The 22667-nt window shown below is 38.1% G+C and overlaps 1 protein-coding gene across 1 annotated transcript in view; it reads left to right on the top strand.

The window, feature by feature from the left end:
- LOC139777070 (dipeptidase 1) overlaps positions 1–20886 on the top strand; it is a 98189-nt gene extending 77303 nt beyond the window's left edge. Inside the window, exons 7-12 of the mRNA XM_071714267.1 lie at positions 2466–2535; positions 6875–7051; positions 10025–10109; positions 10663–10738; positions 11748–11886; positions 12456–20886. Of these exons, the coding sequence (XP_071570368.1) occupies positions 2466–2535; positions 6875–7051; positions 10025–10109; positions 10663–10738; positions 11748–11886; positions 12456–12545 (637 nt within the window). The 3' untranslated portion in view covers positions 12546–20886. The remainder of the gene's footprint in view (positions 1–2465; positions 2536–6874; positions 7052–10024; positions 10110–10662; positions 10739–11747; positions 11887–12455) is intronic.
- The last annotated feature ends 1781 nt before the right edge of the window (positions 20887–22667 follow it).

Here is a 22667-nt window from a genome sequence, read left to right as displayed (position 1 = left end):
GTTCCCTGCCACGCAAAATAGGATTTACGTCTCGAGGAGAGCGATGCTGGATGCCCCGGTAGTTTTCGGGATGTAAATTACGACGGTGACCGCCAATGTTACTAACTCTAACGCCGTTTTAAGGCCGAAGTATTATACGACAATGGGCACCGACCTGATTCGCCGTACTCTTTCCGATGTTCGCCTGCTTTATGTCTCCCTCGACGCCGCGACGCTTACTGCAGTAAATAAGAATCGGGAGTCGCGTCAGACCCCTCGACGTGCAAATCTTCTTTCGGATAGTACATATTTTTCTCTTCTAATCTACAAAATTCCCCTTTCTCCAAAATTACGTCGATGTCGTCTTATGATACGCATGACACGGGAGGTAATTCTTCTTCGACATCGAATTGAGTTCCGTCAAAATTAAGAAAGAGAAGGGGCGAAGGATTTATTTCACAAATAAATGTGTTACTCAAATAAAAATACAGATATTATAAATGGCTATATAATAAAATAAATCGTGGGTTTCATGAGAAAAAATTTGAAAGATAAAAATCATAATACATTTGAAGTTTATACGGTTTGTACTTTTCCTATCATATCAATTTTAAAGTTAAATTACACTAGATTTTCTGAAACTTAATGCTTTGTTTTAAGAATTATTGAAATTAAATCCAAGAGTAATTTTTTTTAAAGAAATTTACACACGTCTTTGCAATAACGCCATTAATAAGTCGTAATAAAAAAACAATGGACAATGTGCAACTTTTTGTAATAGGAGACATAATAATAGTTGCGTGAGTCACAAAAAAACAAGCGATTTGGGACATTCAGAAAAGTGCACGTCTATGAGAGAAGCCTACCACAGGGAGAACATCTGAAGAAAACTCATCCTAAAAATGCGGTTTCATCTCTGCGGCCTGAGATTTCCGGCATCCATGAGGAAAAGCGTGCTTTTATTGGGACAATATCCGAATTGCTTTCGGACGTGTACCCGGGGCTTAATGTCAGCCTCTGACCCTATTCTCTCTCTCTCTCTCTCTCTCTCTCTCTTTCTCTCGCATCTCTGTTCGTCTTTTTCCATTTCTGTCGCGTGTCCTCCCTCTCCTCCCTGGGGACGCGAGATTGTCGACCCGATTGAATTTTCTACAGTTCTAGATGACGACGCCGAATCATCTCTGGCGTTTCCACGTCTGGAAGCGAGAATCGACCGTGAAGAATTATCGGATTCTCAATATCATTCGCGCCTTTATACTCCTTGTTTTTTTAACCTTTCCACCTTTATTTCCTCGATATTTTGGGCGTATTCCACTATTCAGCAGTAGATAGAAATAACACAAACTTCATTAACAGTCAAAACGAGTCTTAATGGTTTCTCTGGCGAATTTAAAAGCTTACATTTTTTAACAAAAATTAAAATTATGCAAATGTTTAGTTACGAAAATTATTAAACGTTAGAAGTATAAATATAGATAACGAGATGTTACATTTTTCAATTAATTAAAAGTAGTATTTATTTTAACAGATATTTACAGTAAAGTTATAATTGCTAATTGTAAGATATTTATCGAGAAAATTGAAAAAGTTGCAATATCGATAATAGTCTCTTATATAATTATTGAGGAAATGTCAAAGTTATTTAGGAAAAATCTGCCATTAAAATAATAAAAATGACATATTAAGTGACATTAAATGACATGCTATTAAAACGACACATCTATACGGTTATTATAGGTATTTGTGATCTCAAGATATTGCTTTTATTATATCTCAAGATATTTCGAAACATTTCTTATTATCAATAAATTTGCCTCTAGTAGATAGTAAGAATTAACCGTAATAAATAGATAAATGAAAACACGCTACTTCCGAAAAGTTACGCGAAACTCGAATGAGCTTCAGATTGCTTTAACGATTCTAAAGGCAACGTATATGATAACGAAGTGCGCAACCCCGAAAGCGGAGTTTGTGCACATTTGACCTAAATCACTTGACCCAACGCTTCTCGGATATGCCTATTCGAGCACAAATAGAAAGGAGTTTGAATCTCTCTGTTCTCAGAGAGTTTTGGACAGACGCAGACTTTATAGAAAAACTCATTGTTAACACTTAACATTCTATATAATATCAAATAAATAAATAGGTATTTTTGAAATGTGACAAAATAGAGTATAAAATAATTTATTTATTTTCTATTAATGATGAATACGCTTTCATGATCGACAATTTGTCGTGTCACATGTGATCGGGAATTCGATTTATTTCACACTAAATGGATCATGAAATATGTATGTATACGCATAATAAATATGTATGAGTTTAGAAGCTTTATAACCTGATAGTTCAGAAAATTTTGTTCGCTCCATGCTCTCGTCCGAAACTCGTCCGAGGGAAGAGAAAGCAAGCGCGAGCACGCAGCGCGACCGCTGGATTTTTGCGGCGAGAGACGCAAACCGACGTTCTAACAGACATTTTCTTGGCAGGGCAGTCTGTTCTGTTGGCGAGACGAACAATACTCAGGACTCCACGCCGGGCCTCAGCGAATTTGGGAAAGTGAGTCAACATTTACATTGTACGCTCCACTGCGGATTTACCTTTTTCACTGAACAGGGAAATATCGCGTTCGCAAAAAAATGCCCGCGTGTACATACACGCTTCCGAAAGAGTTTCCGTTTTATGGCCGCGGACGGAGCTGCGCGACATTCTGCAGAAAAATAATACTGCAGACTTCCGGCCAAGACGCGTCCCGGCATTATTCCGCGAAACGACCGCACGACAGTTTAGATTATAATTTCGCTATGAGCTCTGTACGTTATAACGCGAATATTGCATTAAACATTTTCAGCTTTTTTGCGAAAATAAAATGTTCCCTAATAAATAGTGATATCAACCTGAGACTAGAGAATATCCTAATATCGTTAAAGCATGAGTAATGTTCAAAGTAATTTAAAGTTATTTCTCTTTATGATATATTTGCGCGCAAATTATTACAAATAATACTGTTATCCGAATTGGCAAATATATATATATATATTTAGCGTTTAAATCATCTATTAGCGAACAAAGTGTATAAATACACCGATAAGATAATATCCATGCACTAATTTCTACTAACACTTCGCACTTGTATTGTTAAAATTTCCCAACGGCTTACCCTTCCGGAATATCTATATAAACGAGACGTCACGACGGCACATTACATCAGGGACGTTCCCAATTTTCGTAGCGGGATTTAGATCGCGGCTTCACGATCTCGATGGCTCGAATTATTTTTCCACGACGTAACCGGGGAAATGATCGTCAACGAACGCGCGACTGATCGCGTCCGACCTACATTCCGTTTATCACTCCCGTCGCTCCACCGCGTTCATAAAATTATATCCCGACCCACTTTCGCGCGTGTAGAATTCGTCGAGGGATTTCGAGCGTTAACGCACAGGTTCGGTGATCTCGACGAGGCGCGAATTTCTGCCATTCTCGCGCCGCGTGAATTCCAAAATCTGTCAAAAAAAAAAAAAAAAAACCCCCCCGAAAGAAATGAATCCTCGTCAGATCGTTTCGCATCGATTGAGTTTTTGTCGAAATTTATAATCTTGCGGCAACAGCGGTTTTCGATTAAAAGAAGAAAAGATGAGAGGAAATAGCGAGAATAATGGACAGGAGAAGAAATAAGGAGGAGGTAAACGAACGAGGGAGACGCGTGAGAACGTAAATCAAACGAATCACCTCCATTATCTCGTCCCTCCATTATCGCATCCCTTGCAACAGCTAAATCTCACATTAACAAATGACAGGTCTTCCGAAGAAAAATTTTATCCGCAACGCTAAATGCTCCGCAGTTTGTCATTGACATTCGCCCATGAAGTGTTAAACAGATATTCCATTTAAAAATTTTCGGCAATTAGAAATAATTCGCTGACGCGGTAACGTCTTTCCAAATATCATGGTCCGGAGTTTTAATCATTTTTATTTATCATATACAATCGCGGTACTTCTGCATTTCCTATATTTCATTGCATTATTTACGTATAATTTATTCTTTCCTGGAAAGCGAAGATAGAAAGCTTAATTAACGGATATCGCCAATTCAGCTGCGTCATTTCAACACATATATTGCAACTGACTATCGAAAAACGGTAAATATGGTTGAGCCACGGTTACAATAAATTACTCGGAAAAAAGAATTTTCTGTACGCGCGATATCAACCGTGTTCTATTTGCTACGCAAACGAAAAGTCGTGTTGCCTGGCGTGTCTCGATTGTCGCAACACACCGCTGGCTATATTGAAACACCGGCGGTACAAAAGTGTTATTGCTGGTAGCCTGGCATCGAGCGAACATTTCGCCACGAAATTCCGATAATCTACAAGTCCCGGAAGTAATATCGTCCTTTCTCTCTATCTGCGATACCGAAATATTTTTATCAGAGACAATAATCCACTTCGTGTAGTTCGTGTGCGTTAGTTTGGTTTTCTATTCGAAGAAGAGAGAGATCTCTCTGCTTTCGCGTTACACGAAAGTAAACGAAATGTAAACGAAAGGAAGTAACGAGCCTTCGCAGTCGCGCACGGCAGACAACTTGAAATGTTGGTAATTGAACAGAATTATAAATGAGTAACTCATTACCTCGAGATCTAAGTCTATCGGAACCACCCGCTTGTACATCCGGCAATACGTTTCGACGAATTTCGCCTGTCGTTTCAAATGGAAACGTCGTGACGCCATAGCTCGTTCGGAAAGACAAACAGAATTATCTGAAAATTCCGTGCTCGTGTCTCCTTGTACAGTTCAGCCTTCCATAATGTCATGCCGTTGTAAATACAGGCATGCATTTCCGGCGACGGACAGCCATACGCTATTCCGGCGAAGAGATGAGTTTGACTGCCGCGTGTGCGCGGACGAAACGAATGCGCAACTCGACGAACATTTTTACCCTTTACTCTCTTTGTTCCTTTGGCCTGTTATTTCTATTGAACGACCCATATTTTCCGGTGTCCATTCATCAGGTGCACGACTACACGCATGAACGTACGCACGCACGCACACACGCACGATCTTGAACCACCGTTAACGTGACACGGTGATATATCGTGAAATTATGGCGATAGCTCGCGGTGTTGTATTTGTTGCAACGTGAGCTTGATTTTATTGCGGCTTTTAGATGTGACGATTAGTTTCACCTAGTCTCGTCGCGCGCTCGATACCCAGCAACAGGCATCGGGATTACACCGCGAAAATTCGCCGTTTCATCCGCCGGGGGATACAGACGACACATATAAAACCGATTTCTTTTTCTCGATTTTCGCGAAAAATTGGAAATAATGTCGAATGCAGCGGAATTGATTACGCGATGCTATTAATTTGAAAAATATCGTAATTAAATCTGAATGGATCAAAAGATTTAGCGATTATTGCGAAGCGGAAATTAAAATTTATATACGCTAGTTACATATATACGTTAAGTCATTCAAATAATACGCCCTGATTTTTATTAATACTATAGCTTTATAAAATTTTCAAACTGTTTACCTGTCCGTTCTACTTGTTCGCGACTTGAGCGACATTTTTGCATGTTTTCGCTCTATTTTCCATACAAGCAGTGTTTTTTTAGCTTGTTTTTCGCTTGGTTATTAATCCTAACAAGAAATCATATAATGCTAATAAGAAATCGTTCTTTATTCGCATAATCGTCTGTCTCGCTAAAAAACGACGCATATCAGAGACCATCTCACCGCAAAAACAATGGACGTCGTTTTCTACCATCATCGACGCACGAGACTCGCATCATTCGTATGAAATCGTGTGCGTCGAGAAAAGCGAGCCCTCACCCTTAATGCTGGAAAAACGAGACCATTGTGATTCGTTCTTCCACCCACCTCCCTCCGTTTCCTTTTCCGTTCGCGTCGACAGGACTATATTTATCGAAATTTGCTCGCGACGTTTGTAGAAAATACGTAGTACGTAGAAACATAAGAGTCGTGTTTTCGAAAATTAATGTTTGAAAGAGCAAGAATGGATAAAATAACAAAGAGGAGCAATCAGATCTTCCAATTTTAATTTGCTAATTATTTTTAGCAATCCCGTATTTTAAAGGTTAATTAACTGATCCGTTAATTAAAAAAGCGATATAGGTCAAGCTAAACCCGGAAAATTGAACGAAATTGACGCGCCAATTTATAATCCCGTTGGAACTCGCAACGTTCCTCAAAATTAAACTCACTCCATTTCCAAGATAAGGAAAAGTGATTTAACATTTACGGCGGCAGCGGGCCGCAAATATATTAAGCTCGAACCCGCGCTTCAACCAACCGCCAATACATCGAAGCTTTTTCCGCTATCACATGATAGAATGGGCGGTTGCTTGCGTTCCCGGCTAATGTTCGCTAGTCGAAACGCCGGCGTTTCCTCCGTTTCCCATATGATATTTTTCTCATCCTTTCCGATCGACCCTTTCCACATGTTTTTACGCCGTAACAGACGCACCTCCTAAACCCATCACTCCGTCCGACATTTCGCTCTCGGAATTACGAAATACTTTGATTCCTATACTTTGCTTCCGTTACTAAATATTTTCTTTTTCAAGCATTATTCTTGAATATATATTTGAAGGGGATATTTTTAAAGTTAATGCATCAGGTACCTGAAAGATAGTAACGAATGTAAAATATAAGTTAACAATAAGTCCTAAAACGTTGTACAGCATCTCCTTTTTACCTACTTTATTTACCTATTTTCATAGTATTTTTTACCTAAATTTGCAATTTATTTTCTGTAGTGAATTCTATTAGCATAGTCCTTTCGAAATTCTTAATTCATTTATTTGTTTTATATAAGATAGCCACGTGACTTTACGCAGATAAATATGACTTTAACGTATTTGATTATTCTGCAGGCAGTTGTCAGGGAATTGAACAGGCTGGGCATGTTGGTCGATCTCTCGCATGTCTCGACAAGAACGATGAGGGCGGCCCTGCAGACGACGAGGGCGCCGGTGATTTTCTCGCACAGCGCTGCCAGAGCGCTGTGCAATTCTACCAGAAACGTGCCGGACGACGTGCTCAGAAATCTGGTGAGTTTCCCCGCGTAGCATAAACACGGATACCCGAATCCAATCGGATTGCGCTTACAAAAAAGGGGGGAAAGAAAAAAAGTAAACGGATCAGTTAGAAACCTTCCGGACTCCTCGTGGAAACAGGTAGCGAGTTAAACGGAAACACCGCGCTGTTGCGAGAAGAAAAAGTGCGATACGTCGATTGCAATATGTACAAGGGGGATTTATTTATTTATTTATTCAGGTCTCGCGGTACCGCGCGCGTCGCGTCGGTCAGTTAGAAAACACTGTGCGGAGTGCGAGCGCTCGCGTACAGAAAACGAATGAGATATTTCTCCGCTGCCGCGCTTACAAGAGACGGATAGAGAAAATCAAAGCAAACACTCGCGAAAATGTAAACCGGCGCGCATGAAAGTTGCTGGCTGCCGCGGCCTTTGTTCGACCATACCGAGATTATTTGATTTCGGGTTAGCGTACATACATGCCGCTGACCAACCAGGTCGCCCTGAAGCTCGGTTTTGGTGCGGTTTAGTATTGGTGAGCGACAACTACCCTGCGGAATTGTGATATGTGTAATATTTGAGAAGCAGCGGGCAATAAAATATCCGCAGCTACGCTGTAAATGTGCTCGCATGAACATTAACGATTTTACGTGGCGATGCAAAATAGTCTCGTCTCAGAAATTTATTTCAATATTCTAATTAATTACAATTTCGACGCAAAGCTATAATTAGAAAGGAAATAATACTGAAGTAATAATATAACGAAAAACATATGTAAAGATATAATAAAATATATGATGATAGTAAAAATATACGATCGAATTCGAATACGAGAAGGAATAAAACATACGTGCGAAATAAATAGCTGCCGACAACCGCTTTATTTATATATCGCGATCATTCGAGTGCATGTAAAAGGAAATAAAAATGATGCGAAAGCAAAACGAAAGTGTGCGCGCAGTGCCGAGTGATTAAACGCAAGTTTTATCGACAGATCTGATATCTGGAAGTGAGATGCGTAACGTCGAAATTAAATTCGTAGCGTACAAGCGAAGTCAGGCCAGCCGTGTGCAAATCGAACGCGATATGAGAGTAGTTTGCAATCCGCCAAGTTGTAAAACGCGCGCGAATCGGTGGAAACGTGCAAGAACATCGGGATCTGTATTATCAAACACAAAGTGTAACATCGAGCGCGCAAATTGTTTGTGTTTGTGTAACGAGATAATTGCAAACTATTCGTAATGTGGACGAAGGAACGAAGCTCGGGAATGGAGATATGTCAAAACGATTTCGAGCGACGGAAACAACGCGCCAAAATAGCATCGAGTGTGTTAGAAGTTCGAGGCTTAATCCGCGTTATTATCGATAATTCTGCTCACACCGCCACCACCGCGAATTGGCGTTAATCCAATTGGCGCTAATCTCGCCCTCTGAACCGCAGCACCGAAATTTTTCCTCGCCCATTAAATTCGCGAGAGGCATAAACGCGGTACGATAATTGACGTTTCATTAATCGTAACAGTTGGTCGAGTAAGGATTTAAACGCGACGCTTCATTAAAATTTCATCCCATTCTCGTGCCGCGCGCGCTCGTCGATTAACGTTTGACGATTGACGAACTAACGATGAGCTCAAAGAGCTCTAAGCTAACGAAAGTAAATTCAACTTATTGCCGATTAATTCGGCACTTGGAACTTTATCGCGAGGGATATGCGATGCAAATTTTATGCACCATTTTACACTCTGTAGCATTATTTATATAAGTCATTGGACCCATACAAAATTCTAAACTGTAGCATAAGTTGAAAGTCCTAATCTATAGTTATATAAAGAATTAATAACCATGTAATCAAAAGTTTTGTTATCTAGAAAAAGAAACTTAAATTATAAAAGATAGAAAATATAAAATAGATGATAAATTATGAAAGATATAAGTAGCAAAAGGTACACTGATAACGTATTAATATTTTATAATATTACGATCCACTTTGGGACTCTCTTAAGGTTCTCTGAGCGGAAAACTTTTTATTTTGACTAACTTGGCGCTAATCTGTTCTAATACCTTAATACTAGCTAATGCTTTATATTAATACTTTATTCTGGAAAAATCATATTGCTTCGTTCACCAATTCTTTTGAAACACATGTTCAATTTGCAAGATAGTACGCGTGAAATATTGTTAACCATCCTCGAAGAACAAGACGGATACTAATTAATTAACCGACATTTCCCTCGATTTCTTGAAGTCAACCTAACATCTTCATATCCACGAACTTCATTCTCTTCTCTCTCTCTCTCTCTTTCTCTCCGTGGGCGATCAATATTCCCTTAATTATACCCGCAGAACGAGAGGATGAGTAACAGCGATCTAAGCCGGATGGCTTGTCCGGTAACGTGTTATTAACCGCGTCGTCCTGCTGCCCTAATTAACATTGCCCATGCAGTTTAAGCGAGGATAGGTATCAAATAGACAACTGCGTGTTCCTTGAAACAGTTTCCCTGATAGCTTCCGCGTTCAGTTGATTAAAAAACAACAACTTGAGTTAATGAAGAAATTATTGTTGAACGAATTATTTTAAACTGATTATATTGATTAGTTTTTTGATGATATATCTTTTATAATTGTAATTTATTAACTATTTATTTTCTGAAACGTCGATTTCTTTGATGCAATAACATTATCCGCGTGAATCTTTAAGTGTATTTTACAACTGCAACAATCTGCATGAACGAATTAAATTAATAAAATTTTTCATTCATTTTTATATCGGATTTTAGACTATGGATATTTCTAAAGAGTGGCTATTAAGGTTTTAAACACACACACACACGGCCAATCTCTCGCGAATAAATTTCAGTAGTGGGATAATGTACATTATGGCTCTACTGCAAATGACTGCACGATGTATTTTCGTGTCATACGTTTACGTTTAAAGATCGAAAGAAATACGATCGCACAGCGTATATGACATTAATGCATCTGTTCACAGGCTAAGAATGGCGGAGTGGCGATGGTCCCTTTTTATACCTACTTCATAACATGCAACAGCACCGCTACTATAAAAGACGTTATTGGTACGTGCAACGCTATTCGCGAAACTGTGCTAAGCTACACCCCGGGAATAAATTATATACCGTATCGATATATTGCATGTGACAGACGCGTAATTACTATACACGTATTATATTGTACGTCATTTCGACACGTTTTCCGTTGTGAATTTAATTTACGGAGTTATGCTCCGTAAAAAGACGTAAAATTAAAACGAAATAAATAAATGTGTCCGACATTTCTCGAACGAGGAACAAACACGTATCTGAATAATATTGCAAGAATCCTGCAATTCATCTTGCTCAGTCATTTTTTAAGTGGGATATATTCTTGCTTCCACTTTAACGCTTGCAAATATTTGAGGAGATACGTTGTCCCGACAATAACAAAACATTTTATTTCACCCATGCATGCATGACGATCTCGTAAACGCGTTACCTCATAACCGCCGTTATTCTCCATTTTATTCCCACAGGCAAACGTGCATGCATTTATATTAAAATACTTTATATATTAAGATATCTTGCGACGCGCTGCCAACCAGGACAGAATGATCAAGGCCCTATATTGTTTCAGCACACATCAATCATATTCGAAAGGTGGCGGGAATTGATCACGTTGGAATCGGAGCGGGTTTCGACGGGATAAATTTGTAATTATTCTTTCACCATATCTATTTTCGCGCCCGAGGCAGAAACACTCAGAGACAACACGCGCGCGACATTGCCATATATACGTAATTTCGTTCAATAACGTTTATGATTAATCTCGTCGAAAAGTACGAGCCACAATAAATCTGGAGCCCGACGTAAATATGTATTTAACCTACAGAGTTCCACTTTTATAACACTCGGGATAATTGCTTCGCTTGTTTGGAGAAGCGCGTGAGTCCCGGGAGGTTAATTTTATGGAGGGACGCAAGAAACAATGCCCAAGGAACTGCCTTTGTTCTACAGCTATAAAACTTTCACAAAGTGCCTATCATGGTTCTTGTAATGCATAGTATTATAAAATATATCGTTGCTAACATAACTTTCCATGCTTCTTTTTTTGTCGCAATAATTCTTTCAAAATTTACTTCGGTTTAACATTCAAAATATAGCTTCTATACTCCTTTTCATTGGGCACAAAAACAAAATTAATTTATATTTATGTTACGGAACAGTTGCTCATAAAATCACTAAAACATGTTAGTCAAACAGAAATGTTATATAATTTTAAATTTATATCGTGCTCGATTTAATATGCGTTTCGCAATAAACTAGCTAATTGTACACAGTTATTTTCTATCTTCAAGTTCAATTTATTCATAATAATAATCAGACTGTTCAGAACTAATGTGGAATCACAAAGGCTTGTGCCATCTGCAATAATGCGTGGGACATGTGTCAATTATGAATACAATATCGAGGCAGAAGTGAAAGTATTGAAGACCAGTTTTATTATTAGATCTATCAACTCAGATTAGCTAAAAATATAATTCATATCGTCTTCAAAACAAACGATTCAATCCTTATTCAGTTTATTGTTACGATGTTCTTTTAAGAACATGAAAGTAACGCGTCGAGCGCAGAAAACTTATCGTCGTTCTCTGAGTGTTACCTCGAACCAGCTAAGTTAAGAAGATCGTTTGATCCTCACGAGATTTATCCTTTTTGCAGCACTCCCACGGGTTTAGAAGATGTCTCGAGGTATCCGCAACTATTGGCCACCTTGCTGGAGGATCCTACATGGACGGAAGAAGACATCAAGAAACTAGCCGGCCTCAACTTGCTGAGGGTATTCGCAAAAGTCGAACAGGTACGGCGATGCTCGTTTTTAATCGGCTACAAAGCGCCGTTTCTTTTACGACGGTTGTAAACGAAAAGCACTTTTGCTAACTCGAACGAAAAACACGTAATCCTACGCGACGGTGGACTGCGTAATTCCGGATATCTACGGTTTATCGCACGCGCGCGCGTTGAATTTATCAGCGTTATTGGACGGTTGTTAGAGTTTTAACACTCTTTGTTACACACGCGCCAAGCTAATTGAACGCGTTACAACCTTGGCTCTTGTTTTCGCAAGTTCATTATTGGAATTATTTTCACGCTCGGAATAAAGAGACGACATAAAGAAAAATTAAAATAGCAAACACATTGGCTTTTCAAGCAAATCAAATAAAAAATTAGAATGAGAAATGAAAGAATTAATGGAAAATGAAAAATTACAGTAGATGCTACAACTCCACGTATTATCTTTTCAAAAGATTGATCTTAATGATTTTTTGCTGGAAAAGAAATTTCAAAAATTGTATCAAACGTAGATCGATTTCGTTCTCCACTTCTTATCTTGCTGCAGTTTGCAATCACTATCTTTTCTGGTAATAGGTTCGTGACGAGTGGCACAGAGCGGCGGTGTTACCTGTGGAAAAGATCAGTCCACCGGACAACTCGGCCTGCGTCTACGGCGCGTCCTGATCCTCTTTAAGGACAATCGTGCCGGGATTTCTCGACTTTGCGCGATCGCCGAAGATCCTGCGGGTGCCGCGGTATTATTAGAGCCTGTAAGGACGCGTGCCCCGAATCGCCAAAGGATCCGTATCCATAAGAAGGCAAACTCCAACGGAAACGACCGACCAATCTAAACCGAAAGAACTGCCGACTTTTACTTCAGGGACTCCGTCGCGCCTTAACGAGAGACGAAGATTCAGCGCGGGAATGCGACCGGTCCTTCGAAATTAATGGCGTCGAGGATCCTTCGGAGACACCTTTGGGACGAGTGAGTCCGTTCGTCTGTCGTTTGGAAGGAGATCTCGAACGCCGCGCCGCGCCGCGCCGCGCCGCGCCGGCGCCGTTAGCGACAGTAAATTGCGATCGCATTTGAGAAATAATTATCCGCCTCTTATAAATGACGCCTTTATTAATTTTGTGATATTAAACACGAATTAGTAACCTCATAATATTAAAGAAAGATTAATGATTGTTTTTAACTCAGTGCTTCTTCCACGCTTGCAAATTATTCGGCATAATTTCGCGATCATTTGTCAGGCATTTCCGTCCAGACTTCAAACTTGACTTAATAATCCGGACACTTATTCATTATTTCGCAATTTGCATCACCTGCACTACGTTAAAGCGTATACTTTACATACACCGTGTTGCATATTCTATTTTGAAATAATTAAAAAAACACACAGAAAACATAAAAGTTTGAAAGTATGAATCATTCCATAATTTCACTTTATAAGCTGCAAATTTTAACTCGTTAAGATAAATTCGCAAAAATACTTGTTACGCGCTCAACTTATCTGAGTTATTTTGCTAATCGCAAAGGTGATCGGAAGGATTCTCGCAGAAATTTTATTGAAAGGAAAGAAAGGTCATATTCTCAGCGTACATTTAGTACCATTTATGGTCGGCTGATTCTCATATCATGCTTCCAGCACGTGCAACACGATCTTCATATATAAAATTAATAAATATCAGAACCAGGCAGCCATATCTAGCGTTAAATGTACAAGAATATGAATTTGCCTGTGACAGCTCTACGTAATTAATCTCGTAAGATTTCTTGCGTTTAAACTAAAAGCCGAAATATAAATAGTTCGAATGGAATATCATCTCAGGCGTCACATTTACATCGTTCTTTATACTTCGACCAGAGAACGATCGTAAATGACATCACTGTCATACACCATCAACCAAAGAGATAAGCCATACTTTTATAATTTTTAGATGAATTAACGATACTATACTATGTTAAAAATATCCTGCGCGTTCTAAGAAATATTTGAATTCAATTCCACGTTATATACGAGAATCGTAAAAGTTAATAGGTATTTGTACTGCCTGTATACTTTCGTCAATTTATTTTTATTCAGCTTATATGTCCCTTTTAAATACAATCATCTTCAAAAAGATCGTTCCTCCAAAATTTTTTTTTCTTTTTGCATTACTCTGACTGAATCGTAAAAGCTTTTCTAAATTCTCCAACAGATTGATATTTATAAATTCTTTTAGCATTTTGCACTTAATCTTTCCACAATAGAGAGAAACATAGCTGGATAAAAAATTTTCTACCCTTTCTCAATTTGCAACATTAAATACGTAAATAAGCATTAAACAAAAGCTTTTCCTAAAGTTCACTTAATATTAAATGTAGAATAAGATTTCGTTACTTGTTTGTACTTTTCAAAGATAATGTATGAAAGATTACTCATATCCAATCGCTTATAATTGAGAAATTATTAATATTTCGATAGTTTTTAAGATGGAACGACTCCAAATTCGTCAATGAATTCGCCACCAATGGTGTCTGTCAGTGTAATTTTGAAACGCCCTATACATGAATATCGAATTAGACAAGTGCACTTATGATGTGCGAATATAACGAAATCTCCAAAGAGAGAAGATTGAAGAGTGCGAGAGAGATAATTAAATTTCTAACGATTCATTAAAGGTGGCGCTTCGCGCGCCAAGGTAGCTCCCACGCGTCAATAAAAAGAAGAAAGGAAAAACCGCTCGCTTTATGGCAAATTTCTTGTAATTGATAGCAACGCAACGAAACGAAATTTTCTGTTAATCGCGCATCGATTCCATTTTTAATCTTTCCAAAATTGACTCGCTACTTTCTATAAGATACAAACCTGTCCAGATACACGCTATCGATAATAACAATGCTTCTAACTGACTCGCATCGCCAAAGAATATCGGCTATTTTCGAAATTTATTCGACGCGCTGCTTGAATTATGCTTAAGATGCGTATGTAATACGATTCGTTGCCGATATTATTAATTCACTGCCAAGCCGTTATACTGGACTTTACGAACACCTTGACTCACGTCTATGACATTCTCAGTTTCGAAAATGATAAGCAAAAATGTAAAAATGTTGACGATCCGATTGATAAATCGACAGAATTCTTTACGATGATTTGCAATACCGATACATTTTTATATATCCGCATAGACAAGCTTCTCGAAGCGTAATAGATTGGCTATTACGTTACTTCGCACAATTTCGCTCGAGTTCCATCGCTGCTACGATCGCACGAACCGTCGTCCTGAATCGTCCTATAGCCACAAGTGCTTTGAGAACAAAATGTTGATTTAACAGACTCACTTGCAACGCGTAACGCGACCTATACTCTTCGGAAGCTATCGCTAATATTACAAGCCGTTCGTTTTGAAAATGGCGTGTAACAGTTTTCAGAGGTAGAACACTTGTAGAGGCAGATCGCATGGATTTATATTCCAGAATTTAGGATTACATCAAACTTGAACTTACGCCACTTTCAAAATAGTTATACGACCAAGAAACTCCTGGATGCGTCGCGGATAGTTTCGTGACTTCTCTCTCAGGGCTGTGATATTTTCCGCGGGCCTCGTGAAACATTTCGTGCTTCCATCTTAAAAAAAAAAAAAAAAAAAAGGAAATCGGGGCGCGTCGCAGAAGGGGGAAAATGTATCGTCGGAGAAAGTCGCATGTACGAAGAGTATGCTTCGCATGAGTCGAAGACGTGGGTTCGTTACGCTCGACAATTCATTAAAACGATATAATAGTCGGTTTAGCTACACGACAGGATGCTCCTTGACAGAAAAGGTAGATACTTTGTAAGAGATATTTCAGAAATGTATCCAGAGCCTCGAGAAGATGTACGTCATGTACGGGTTCACCTTTTTGGTAATATAAATTTTTAATTTCGTACCTTGTTACAAATCACACATAGTCTTGTAAACGCTTTTATAGTTTAGAAAATTTATAGTAAGGTAACATTATCTAACAGCTCAATCGACCGTCATACCGCTTTAATCGAACAAACTGCGAGACATCGCGAGATGAGAAAAGCGTGCGCATTTCGTCGAGAGAGATGCGCGCCGAGATTTTCCGATTTACGACTTTGTTAATATCGCATTTAAATGATAGCAGTATCAGAAGGATAGATCCGTAGAGCGAAGACGATAAGAAGCACAACGTAGTCTAGCGTGGACTGTACATCTACGAGAAATTTTTCAATACGTACTAAACACTCTTAACGCGAAAGCACATACGCGCGTACACATACACATTTGTGAGAACAATCGATGCCTTCGACGACTCGCGGCGCTGTTCCACGAGCTACGGGATTTTCGTCCGCACAAACTGTCAAAGAACTAGACTCTCGACAAGAAACATGCTTTTGCAACGCAAGAAAAGAAAACATGAGTTTAATGAACTTACAATTAGTCATTAATTAAAAGTATATCGTTGGCTGTACGTCCCCCGCCGCGTTCGAATCTCAATTCAGAAAAGCGAATTCCTTTTTTTCCCTTGAAATAAAGCTATCAGCATGCATTTATCCCGAGAGATCTAGCAAACACAGTGAAAATTGTCAAAATACAAAAAAAAAAGAAGTTTACGATTAATTGATAATCATACGTAGAGAATGAGGCGCAGTTCCCTTTTACATAAATTTTAGCAGCAATAACGCAGCAAGTAACCGCCAGATAGTCTACTGTTAAGTAGCATAAACGACCAATAGGAGGATAATTTCGTATAATACGTATAATTTCTAATTCGTACCGAGTAAGTCTAACGAGTACGTAATTACGGCACTTTGCTCAATACCACCGATTAGGACATCAGGAAGACACACACATACCGTTCTTTCCGTAGCGTTTCCGTAATGTAAAACCTTTGTAAACTTAACTACGTTTAGATGAACAAATGCGCGCGCGGCCGTGTCACGGTTATTCTTTATAAATAATTTATGAATCTTTCCTCCGCGCGAGCAGACGCCGAGACAAATATTGCGAACCGACTCGAGAGTCGACGGGGAAACCCATAGATAATTATTTTGAGTGTGTATGAGTGAGCAACACATATGTGAGCGAGACGAGAGAGAGAAAGAGAAAAGATATATTGTCAAAAAGCCGGAATAATTTCGAGCGTTTCGAGAAGGTGGACGCGAAAATCGTATCCGGACAACGTCAATTATACTTACGTAGACAAAATGAAATTTATCGATACGCCCGTGCCTCGTATCGTTTGGACAATCTATAATTCTTGAGTTCCGTTTGTCTCGAGGTAAAACGTTTCAGCTTGCATTCACAATCACGCTATTACTTGCGATATAAAAAAAAAAGTCTAATTTAAAAAATGTATATATACATAGATGAATGTAAACGTTCTTTTCTCGAACAGCTCGACCATTATTCTCCCGATAGGTCAACGTGTTCATTTTGTAATATCTAACAAGTAGGACGGTCAATCACGCATGCAAAATAGAAATCGTTTTTTTCTAAGGACGTAATTGAAGGCAAATCGGAGAAAAAGACAAGAGGGAGACAACAGCGAGAAAAAAGGAAGGGATCTTAGTTATATAAACCTTAACGTATATACCGTAAACAACACACAACTGCCTAGAAACTCAGATTAATAATTATATATATATATATATATTATACTTATTACATTATATACAATTAATTTAAAAAAATGACATGTCTAAGCGCACAACAACGAGCGAGTTTGGCAGAACAAGAGACGTGCGTGTAGATAGAATATATCCAACCGAAGTGTACGTACAAGGTGTCCCAAAACCACCGAAACATATTTCAATAACAGATGTTAAATGTCGTTAAATGTGGTTGAATTACAAGTGAAAATATATAATTACTGAAGAGCGAAGCTTCAAGATGACAGGCGGAGAATAAAATCATATTGTTAGAAAAAATTCAGGCCGGTTTTACTTTGATAAAGTTCGCGGATTGTCGCATTATCTTCGCGGGAATTTAAGAAAATTGCGACATGATGGTCTTCCGTAAGATTCTCCCGAAAGAAATATCAAGTCTGCGTGAGTGTAACAAGGCCGTCATCGAAATACGTAGTACTGGTAGTTTCGAAATGCACCGTATAGGAGACAGAAGAAGCGAGAGGAGACAGTTCGCAACTGTACTCGAGAGACCATATAACGCGGCACGTTTCTGACCGTAGCTACGATTTTTCACTTCGTCTGGCGAGAATAAATGCACTCCCGACCATTTACCGCGAAACAAGTTTTGCGGTCGAACGTCGATACATCGAGCGATGCGAGCGAAGACAAACGTCGACCAAGTCTCTGGCCGGGTAGCCGATTGCCGCCCCCGTTATCCCGGGCGAAGTTGCCAGTTTTGAAAAGTTAAACGCGTCCCGCGGGGAACCCGCACTGCGCTTCTCGGCGCGTCAATAATGCAGGTGCAAGAAAAATCAGTTGCCGCACGACGCTAGCTCGTCAAGCGCGTCTTTTTTATTTTATTTTTCACAGAGACTCGTTGTCACCCCGGGGACTTCTTTCGCTAGCCAAGCTCATCCCTGAGTCGCTTTATTCGAGTAAAATAGTAATTTCAATTCGCGAGAGATATATCTTTTATTGACTCTCGACGTCGAGAATTCCGAGGCGAAGTATAACGCCAATCGTCATCGACGTAAACGAGTCGAGTCGACGTCGAGTAGTCGTGCAAGTTGGTCCAAAAGGAGATAGCTGTAAATTTCCGCGACAAACTTCGGCGGAGATGCGACGTGAAACTTTCGCCCGCTCGCATTTTCGATTTATCGCTTTGTCGAACGCTCGAGACGAATCCTAGATAAAGAAGTGACGATCGCGAGTTGGTGCACTTTAGAAACACCGTTCTGAAGGGCATCGCCGTTTATCGCTGCGAGAACTCGGGGATGAGAAAGCGGAATGGGAGGCGTTTAAAGAGAAATTTCATTATCAACAAATACAAGTACAATCAGCAGGATGCCTCGAGCTGTTCGATGACTATGTACAGCGTGTAAAAGTTTTTAGAAAAATTTAACTATGTGGCGGGATGAGAAAAAAGAGAGTGTGTGCGTGTGAGAGAGAAAGCGAGAAAGATTTGCGAAACCTGTACGATGAAAATACATTGCAATGATTAATGCATGGCCAGATATTAAATACGCTATGAAAATGAGAAGATGATAGAGAAAGTTTTAATAAATTAATTCTTAATGCTATAAAAAAAGACAAGAGACACTATTGATACCTACTACCTAAGAAACATAGTATATATATATATATATATAGATATATATATAAATATATAATAATATACACACACATTTACACAATCAGAGAGAGAGAGAGAGAGAGAGAAAGGGGGAGAAAGAGAGAGAATAACAAAGTGAAAAAACGAGAAACGTAAACACATGTACATGGCATCCTATGAACGTAACTATAAATATATACCGATATGTGCGTAATTACATTAATATCTATGAAAATTAGGCATCGATGTACTTGCGGACGTAAAACGTGCATGAGATTAACTCACTTGCTATTACCTTATATGAGAACAGATAAATATATACTATATTCATAGGATATCCCAAAATGCTACCGCCATTTCCTTCATTTACGAATTGTTTGATTAATTTTCAGCCCAGCTGCTTCTAATTCTTTTATCTTTATAATATTGGACACTTCAGAGTATTTATAGATATTTGCTCGCGATTAAGTAAGGACTATTAAAATAACACTCACAAAACAGATTGAAAAGCAAAGTTTCGTTAAGCATTAACAAGAAAAGTTTTCAGCCGCTTATAATTCGAAAACTACTGACGCCTCGACATTTTCATTAATTGCCGAAATCCAAATTGATCAAAGAATTCTTAGAGAAAAAAACTGGCGATAGTTCTGGAATATTCTGTATGTAACGAGAGAGAGAGAGAGAGAGAGAGAGAGAGAGAGAGAGGAAAAAGTATAAATGTGTGTAAAAGAATGCGTGTATGAAGAGACCTGTGCAAGAGAATGCAAAAAGAGTAGGAATTAATTAATCGAGAATTTTTTAAAGAAAGTCGAACCGCGTTTTTCGAGCGCACGCTCGTCGGTTTCGACGAACTTAGGAAAATATTTACAAATGATACATTCACTTGTGAGAGAAGTTTTAGTTAGAGAGTGAGAGAGGTAAATTTAGATCGTGTATAAACTAATTTTAGGAATTTTGGTTGGTTTGATGTTAGAATTGACCCGGGAAAACGTCGAGTCGATCGTCGTAGAAGCGCGTGAACTGCGGCAATAAAATCGAATCGTATCACTAATGAGGTCGTGTCTGCGTATAATTATGGTCAGACTCTTATCGCGACGACAGTTTGCAAAACGATTTTTCCCTTGAACTTGCTCACTGGCTTGTCGAAGTGTATAGCATAACTCGCCCTTCGCGATTAAGCGGCTTTACATTAATTAGACGCGCTTGCTCTGCTATGAAACTCAAATTTTACGATACTGTACTGCATAAGCTACTGTAGCAATGAGTCAGCAACATTTATACGCTCGATTTCTTATTATTAATAGATGATTGTTGAATTTTTAGCATACACGTGTATAAGTAAAGAAGTAAAGGAGATTGTTACGAGTGAAAAAGAAAAGTAAGCGTTTAAAAAAATATATTTAAAGAGACATCTCTCAAAAGTAAAGTTTGCAAATATTATGGATTTACGCGCCATTTTACGGCGTATAAGCCAAGTTATTAAAATGATTAGGTAATCTTGCAAACTTTGGCCGATAAATGCGAGAAGTGATAATCCGCGACCTCGATGAAGACGAGAGATTCGATTTTACGTGTCGATTATTAAAAAAAAAATTGTTACTTCGCGCAACGAAGCGTGTTTCGCGAAAAGCGAACGAAGACGATCGCAACGGCGACGATTTTATCTACGTTAATCTAGAAGACATTGCTGGAACAATGATTTGTACGCCTTCTATGAAGGACTCTAGAGTACATTATGTTACCTAATACTCGTAAGCACACATTATCTAATAAATATTATTTACAAAATCAACCGGGCTATTTACGCACGATATTTATTTTATAAATCCCCGAATATGAATTAAATATAAAGTTTCGCAATTAAAATGTTCAATACATTCGAAGAGCAAATAAATAAATGATTGCTTACAATAATATTGCGGACGTATTAACGGTACTAAATTTAATATTTATTTGAAGGATAAATTTTACCTCCGTTTTAATTGGAAAAGTATTTATGGAAATTATTTTATTGTTATTCTTTCTCTAAAGTTTTACGCACCTCGAGCGAAAATATATAATTTTAATAAATTAAAATGGATCATCTTACAGCAATTTATAATTTGATTTCCTCGATCTAGTAAAATTATAATTCTTGATTTAATAAAAAAATAAATTATACAATTTTACTCTTCTGTTAAATAAAATCTATAAATAATAATAATAATGAAATAATTTACATAAACCGTTTTCCAATTAAAACGAAGATAAATTTTATTCTTTAAATAATACATTTATCAATTCTTTTTAAATGAAAATTAGATGATATGTATTAAATTATATAAGTTGTCATTAAAAAAAGAAATAATACATCGTATAATAATTAAAATTTGTTACTATAATAATATATATTTATATAGACATCAACCAGATTGAAACAAGTAGTCTCGTCAGTTAAAATTAGAGCAACAATATTTCCATTTCAAACTGCTCCTTCAATTGAACGGAATTAATCGTCCCGATGCTAACGAGTTCACGAAACAAAGCGTAAAATATGCAGATAATAGTTCATTTTCAATCGAAATTAATTTACAATATAAAAAGTGGAATCTTCGACGTGTATCTGGTTCATAATACGTTAAACGTTTCGAGTATCTGGCCTTGGTGTTACCTTGGTGTTTGTAGAAAATATGGCCGTGTTATTAATCACGCGGCAAAGCTCAAGCCGATAACAACGTGTCACTCCGTGTTACCCATCGAAACGCGATTATTTCCTACGAACTATATTAGCTCGATCATCATCTCGTGTGATTAACTCCCGCGATTAACGATTGTAAGTCTCTCGACAGTTTTCATCGATGCAAATATCTCACGCGATTTATTCATGTCACTCAGAATCGAATTAATAGGGGATGGGAATTATGAAGCGTTATTTATACGCGGACGATAATGACTTATTTAACGATGACACTAGATTCGAATACATCGAGGTTTGAAATATTCGCTGATTTAAACGTAATTTGCTCGTTTATTTCGGTTGTAAATGCGGAGTATAGAGAGATATATATAGGTACTAAATTCCTATATAAATACATTACATACGCAATATTAACTTTTGATAGTAGATTTGCAGATAATTGCATTTTAATTAAATCATTAATTCAACTTTATTAACCCTTAAATGCCACCCGGTCCCAGCGGACCCCAGACCCTTTAGAATGATATATTTTCAAATGTTCCCGCCAAATATGGAGCTCATATTTATTTATTTATTATTTTTTATGTTTTTGATTTTGGAGCAACATTTAACTGTTGGCATCTTAATTTTATACTATAGTTGAAATTAAATTTTAACATATAATCCTTTTCTTCCTTTCTAACCTTGAACAACATTGAAATATTTTCATAACTAAAATCAAAAATAAAGTAAGGAGAACATTTTTCATGCTGGGTCTTTTAGAAACCATTGTGGTCTTTACGAGATTCTTGAGAGGTGTGGCATTTAAGGGTTAATCGCACTGTATTGCGCGTTTAAAATGCTAGTTTTTATTTTTCAACTTTTCGGTCATAAACGGAACGTCGCATGTACAAAAT

This window comes from Temnothorax nylanderi, unplaced genomic scaffold (genome assembly GCF_030848795.1).
Source record: "Temnothorax nylanderi isolate EJ_2023f unplaced genomic scaffold, tnyl_v1.0 TNYL_tig0137_pilon, whole genome shotgun sequence".
Lineage (NCBI taxonomy): Eukaryota > Metazoa > Arthropoda > Insecta > Hymenoptera > Formicidae > Temnothorax > Temnothorax nylanderi.
The sequence above is the reverse complement of the archived record's forward strand: the minus strand, read 5'-3'. Positions and strand labels throughout refer to the sequence as shown.